The 6295-nt window shown below is 41.9% G+C and overlaps 1 protein-coding gene across 1 annotated transcript in view; it reads left to right on the top strand.

Moving 5' to 3' along the window:
- Positions 1-2384: 2384 nt before the first annotated feature.
- Positions 2385-6295, top strand: part of LOC108787296 (zona pellucida sperm-binding protein 4-like) — a gene marked incomplete at its 5' end in the record, with an annotated part of 4725 nt that continues 814 nt past the window's right edge. Inside the window, 4 exons of the mRNA XM_018556807.1 lie at positions 2385-2472; positions 3553-3737; positions 4376-4473; positions 5190-5317. Of these exons, the coding sequence (XP_018412309.1) occupies positions 2385-2472; positions 3553-3737; positions 4376-4473; positions 5190-5317 (499 nt within the window). The remainder of the gene's footprint in view (positions 2473-3552; positions 3738-4375; positions 4474-5189; positions 5318-6295) is intronic.

The raw sequence follows: 6295 nt of genomic DNA, 5'->3' as shown, positions 1-6295 counted from the left end.
TATATATATATGGCATTTCTCAGTTTCCTGCTAGTGATGCTTGGAAGCAGTGCGCCATACCAATGCAATGTGTTTTAAAATGGCTACTTGTAGTCTACATGGAAAGATGGGGTGAAGCTGCAGAAGTGCAACTGGGAGCCAAGGACAGGGTTTAATAAGCACCTTCATGGCAGGAGGCTTCAAAATATATTGAGAATTACTTTGAAATCACATGGTTTGGTAAAGGGTGTAGGACCTTGGTGAATTAGTTGACATGAATACTTTTAAACGGAGTTATAAGAACTAACCTAAATCTAAAATACATCTCCAAGGTTGTGGCGACTTGCTAGATGCTAATAGTGGTAACCCCTAATTCACAATAAAAGTAATTGACGGTAACTTTGATCGGTCGGTATAATCTGTTTGCAAGATTTCCTATCCACTATCTAAAGTACTTCTGGTTTGATATCTTCTGCTTAGGAAACAGACTTTGTACTGACTCTCGGCTTTTCAACAAGACAGGATGGTGGGAAGCAAGTTATAGTGAGGAAAGAGCTGAAGTGTTCTGTGGAGTCCTGTGAGTATCTAAGCTGAGCATTGTTCTATGGAACGGCTACAGAAATTTCACATTTAGTGAGGTGAATTCTGTCCAGTACCAGTTCGTAAATTAAACCTTTCCTGAGAGAACGTGGGATGCCATTAACCCTTATTTTTACATGCCAGTGGCCTGGTCATCGAAATACCCTTGCTTAACTTCTTTCTGTCCAATGCACTTTCTTAATTTTTGCACACGTGATAAAATCTGTCCATAGGCAACACTTTTAAAGCCTTTACTGGTCATTCTTTTAGAGTGCCAAATTTTGGACCTAGAATTATTGTTCCCAGGGCGACATTCGCGTGAGAACAATATGGCGTATGTATGGCGCATTTGTAATTTACGTACATGTGCATGACCTACATGCATGTCTTCATTCGCATACAGATGGCAGTGGGAGTGGGTTGGTTTTCATTTTTAACTTTGTTGCTATCACAGCGGCATCCCTCGCCGCTCTCCCACTGATTCGAGCAGGCTCAGCCTGGCCAGCTGAGTTCTGCCATCTCACCCCATGTTACTTCCCCAAGCCACTATTTACCGCAGACCGGTTCTATTGAGCAACATGGTCTTCTGACCCACGAACCCCCCCCTTCAGGCAGAGCAACGCCACCTTCTGGTCGCGCACTATACTCCCAACAGTGAGTTATTTTAATTTTTTCCTGTATGCCTACATTTGAGTCAGCCAATATATTTATCTTACATTGTGATTTATAATTATTCAACAGGGTAGTAGCGCTTCTTTTTCCAGTTCTCTTCCTATGTGATAGCATTTGGAGGTGACTGGTTCTCTTCTTTTTTTTTTTTTAAGATTGACAACTGGAGTCCCAGACCCCAGATGTCTCCCCTGGCCTCCCAATACAGGGGCTCATGCACAATATTGTGCTTATTCTCCTGTGTATCCGGCATTTCAGACGGGCTTGTGACAGCTGTGAGCAGGAAGTGCTGTGAGGACAGCACTTCCTGACTTGCTGATCGCAAAGCAGATCAGGGAATGGACTCTGTTCTCCAGTCTCTCCTGTTCTCTATCCTGACACTAATTGCCATGGTCTTGGGTCCCCCAGAGGAGCGGAGGACCCCAAAAACCACTGTGTGGGGTTGGGGCCAGCACTATTGCATGGCTGCTTCAAGCGATCTGGGCGGCTGTACAGCCAAACGGATCACTTGTACAGAACAAGCTCTACCTGCTGAAAGATGCCAAGATCATGGCTGCAGCAGCCATGATCTTGGTAAAAGCCAATTCAGGACCAGGACGTTTATGTACATCCAGCGGTCCTGAATAAGTTAAGCAGAACTCCTGGAAAAATGATTAACCTTTGTGGTCAGGCTACCCCCACACTAAGGGGTTAAGAGCTTGGCTTAGTCTATGGAGAAAAATAAATTGCTCATCTGATCCTTGGAGCCTCACAGCTGTTTCTTCTCCTCTGCTGCAGCGATGAAATGTCCCTCTGCATCCTTACGTCCTATACACGGTGTATTGGACATTATGATTTACAGGAACTTTGGGTGCTGCAGGACTTGTCTAAGAGCAGGGCCTTCAATAAATGTGAATCAGAAAAGTTGATTAGGTCTAAATATTCTTATTCTGATATGGTATTAAAACAAGTGGTTCAACATGTTGGTCAGGCAACTATCGTGCAGAATTTAAAATCTACAATGGCAGCCTCCATGGTTAACTCAAGGAAAGATTTTCTTTAAGATGTCTGGTACCTTCCTAGTTCGTAAGTCTTTCTTCCGATCTTCAGATCAAGATGCTCCAAGTCCAGACCAATGTGCTGCAGTCCCCAGGCCTGACAGATTGAGCTGCTTCAGTTCACAAGACTCAGAAGACTCATGTACAAGTGCAGGTTGCTGCTATGACCCTTCAGATCGAACTACTCCATGTTACTATGGTAGTACAGGTGGGTATAAAGTAGAAGTCTCAATACTTCACTTTTTCTTTTGAGTGGAAAGGGGAGAAGACTCAAAATGTTTCACTGCTGGGGAGGGGAGGTGGTTAGCAGCATAGGGATGTCGGTAATCTATACCCAGGCAGCCACAAGAAATCTGACAATCTATTCTAAAATACCAACCTGGAGTTGGGTGCACAGGTCCTTTCCCAATGCAATTCAAAGCTTAAATAACTATGCCTTGGGTTTAATTCGTTAGAATAATCCGTTAGAATACTCCTAATATTCTCTTAAAGCCTATTTAACTCGCGGAAATGTACATCCATATAGAGGGACTTTGTACTAACCTGCATCTTCATAGTTTTGACTCCACTTTCCTGCTATATCAGATGTGCCGGGTGTGTAAATTGTTCAGTCAACCAAACAAGACCTAGTCGGACACTTCCCTCCCCTCTGCAATAATTCTGTTAAAGTGACACTCCACTCAGGAGTTAAATCTTTAAAAAAAAACCTCTGAATTAGTGCTATAACCTCCATACAAATTGGTAAACTTAAGCTGATATAGTAGTCTATCATAGGGGAGAGCTTGGAGCGGTGGCTACTTTACAACACGCACAAGGACCATGGGGAACAAAAGTACCCCCCCTCCAGAAAGGACAGTGTCGGCACCAATTCAGAGATTATTTGACTATCTATAGCCGAGTGATGCATAAATAAGATATATTTTTGTTATTAGTTAAAGGGGTTCTAAACCCTCTGGTTTTTTTTGCTTATATCTACTGCTAGCATGCAGTAGATATAGGCAAGAAGTGTAAAAAAAACACAACACTTAAAATCATTTAAAACTTTACCTCGTTAACGCCGCTCGCTCCCGCGCCGAGAATCAGGATCAACAATAAAAAAAAAAATAAAAATTGGTTTCCTAGTATAAGGGTATAAGACTGTGAAGGGGTAAAAGATGTAGGACTTAAAGTGGCATCTAAACAAATACTAGTCTTAACACATCGCAAACCTTTACCCTTACAGCATACCTGACGCAAATGTTTTATCTTGTTATACCCCCTTTGCTTGTATTGTACTCTCTTCCCCCAGTTACTGCTCGCTGCACGCCAGAAGGCTTTTTTTCGATTGCTGTTCCCAGTACACAGACTGCACCAAGACTGGATCTAAATTCTATTCGACTACTTGGCAACAGCACAGAATGTGACCCGGTGGCAAGTAACAATATGTTTCTGCTGTATGAATTCCCTCTTTCTTCCTGTGGGACAACATTCAAGGTAACATTACTAAAATCTTGTTTAATAAACTTTACTAAAATATGATTAGCGCTGTATCACAGAACATTGATTGGAGTACCAACGACCATTGCTCTATCTTTTTTTTTTTTTTTTACATATAACCTTGCGCAGTATTTCCCTGGCATCTTGCATTATTTGACTAAAACTTGTCTAAAAAAAATTGTGATTGTATGTATTCTTGTTTTGAATTGCAAAGCAACTAACTTTGCCTGGAGTTGTGTTTTAAGCAAAGTTTGAAAATATATACCTCAAAACTTGGTCAAACGGCTGAATGGGATTTGAAATCCATTATTACACAAATCTATTTTGGTTCTCCAAAAAAAAAAAATCTGTAGGCTATGTAGTTCTAAAAACCTAGAAGAAGAAGTTTTGTTCTTTGTATATGCGGGCTCTGTTTCTTCGAGTACTAAATGGTCAGGCTTTTAATCTCCTTGTCACACTAGACGTTTGAGTTGGCCAACTCATTCAGCTTTGTGCTCCCTGTGTGGCTATGGCTTATGTCAACAGGTTGTGCATCAAATAAAATGGAATGTACAGAGTCAGACCTTGAGATTATTAGTTTCATGTATCTGCTTCATGCTCTGTGAATGCTGTTATATTTGTAAAATGTACCCTAGGTGATTGGGGATCAGGCAGTGTACGAGAATGTGCTGCAGGCCACAAAAACGATACAAACCTGGAACAGGATATTCATCTCCAGAGACACCACATTCAGGTATCCTTCTCCTAAATGTCTGTTCTGCTGACAAGTTTCATTTGACAAGGGTTTAACCCTTCCCTACCTTCTAAAAAAAAAAAGCTTTGGCTTGACATAAAAGAATACTGCACAGGTGTAGGCTTTCGTTGCTAATCTATCCTTCTAAGATTGCTAATGGCCTTCATGCCAATCCAAAAACCGTTTGTCTAAAGCTGCCCACACACCTTACAATTTATCTGCAGATTTTCTGTGGTCAGATAGAAAAGGTGCATCAGATTCCTCCATCTACACTTAACTGTGTGGATGGAGTAATCTCCACCTGGGCCAATCTGTTGCACCTTTTCCATCTGACCACAGAAAATCTGCAGATAAATTGTAAGGTGTGTGTGGGCACCTTAACAGACCATGAGTATGCAGTTGGGGAGTTCAAACTTCAAGAGTTCAGCATTTGGTCACAATTACTCATTTAAAGTGACCCTAAACTCAAGAGTGAAGTTGACTACAGAGAAGATATTAAGGGAAATGCTGTTCAGCATTTGTGTGTACTTTTTATTAATGAATACTTGTCACTTCACATATGTCTTCCAGGCTGGCTGACCTTTTTGCCTTTTCAGAGGCAAACTGTGTGGTGGTGTAGATTTTATTACTGATTAGCTCTCAGGAGTGTTGCCTTATCTTCCAAAAATGTGTACACGTGGCGTGTTTTAGTGTTGGTGCATTTGCCTCCCCTACAGGTTGCTGATTCGTTGCAGTTTTGCAGTCACTGGCTTTCTGCCACTGAAAGTCGATGTGGTAACATTTCCACCTCCACCACCAGTATCCAGTGAAGGTCCATTGTTGTTTGAGATGAGGCTTAGTGTAGGTATGAATCTTTCATATAACTGTTCAAAACCTATAAAATCGACAGTACCTTATTGAATCCAGCAAAGTGTGTGTGTCCACCCCTGAAATCGCAACTTCTTACACTGGCAACCCCTTGGTTGAGTAGCATTGGTTTGGCTGGTCATTCACAAACTACAATAGGAGAGCTTGCACTGCCCATTGGAATTCTGGTCTGCAGGACATCTGAAACTTTGGGCCTGTATTACATTGTTCATAAAATGCAGGATTCAGAGTGCAACCTGCTGTGCTGTTATGATGATCTCTGCATGACTCGCTATAATGTGACTGGGTTCTAAAAGACCGCTCAATGAAGGGAACAAGGCTTGGTTTTGCTTCAGTCTCTAACAGTATGACTGCAACGGGTCATACTACGGTTTTATAAGTAGCACCCCTAAAATGTTTGTAGGTCAACTTGGACTTTACTGACCAGTCTTGATACAGTCTTTACACCATCGCCTATGGCGAGTTTTCACTTGTATTTCTATCGCTGCTCTTGGTATAAGTCCTATTCAGGTTGGTACGTTGCGGTAATATGTAAATTTACTGCAATTTGCGTACCACCATGTGAATGGCACCCAACACACTTCATGGAAGTGAGACAATGCACATGGTGTGCATGTGTCTTGCTGGAAAGACTTCCATTCACTTTGGAATTTGGAGGGGAACTCCTGACAACTCTAAAATCTAGGATTGTAATTGTACAGCGATCACCTGGATGGGTGTAATCTCCCCAGTGGGGACACCATCTGCAATTAAAACTTGGCAGTGAGTCTGACCCTTCAACCTTCTGTCCAAAACTAAAGAGAAAATTGCCTTTACCTACTTTAAGGATATGATTTTAGGTTTGGATTTGTGGTGAATCCAGATGGTTTGAAATCCACATCCCTCAGGATTTATATATGCCGCATGTTGCCCTAAAAGTTGTTTTGAAAGGCATCTTCTCCCCACTCATCCCCCC

The sequence above is a fragment of the Nanorana parkeri genome, unplaced genomic scaffold (assembly GCF_000935625.1).
Source record: "Nanorana parkeri isolate BGI_ZX_2015 unplaced genomic scaffold, ASM93562v1 scaffold254, whole genome shotgun sequence".
Lineage (NCBI taxonomy): Eukaryota > Metazoa > Chordata > Amphibia > Anura > Dicroglossidae > Nanorana > Nanorana parkeri.
Note: the sequence above shows the minus strand (reverse complement) of the source record. Positions and strands in the feature narration are given on the sequence as shown.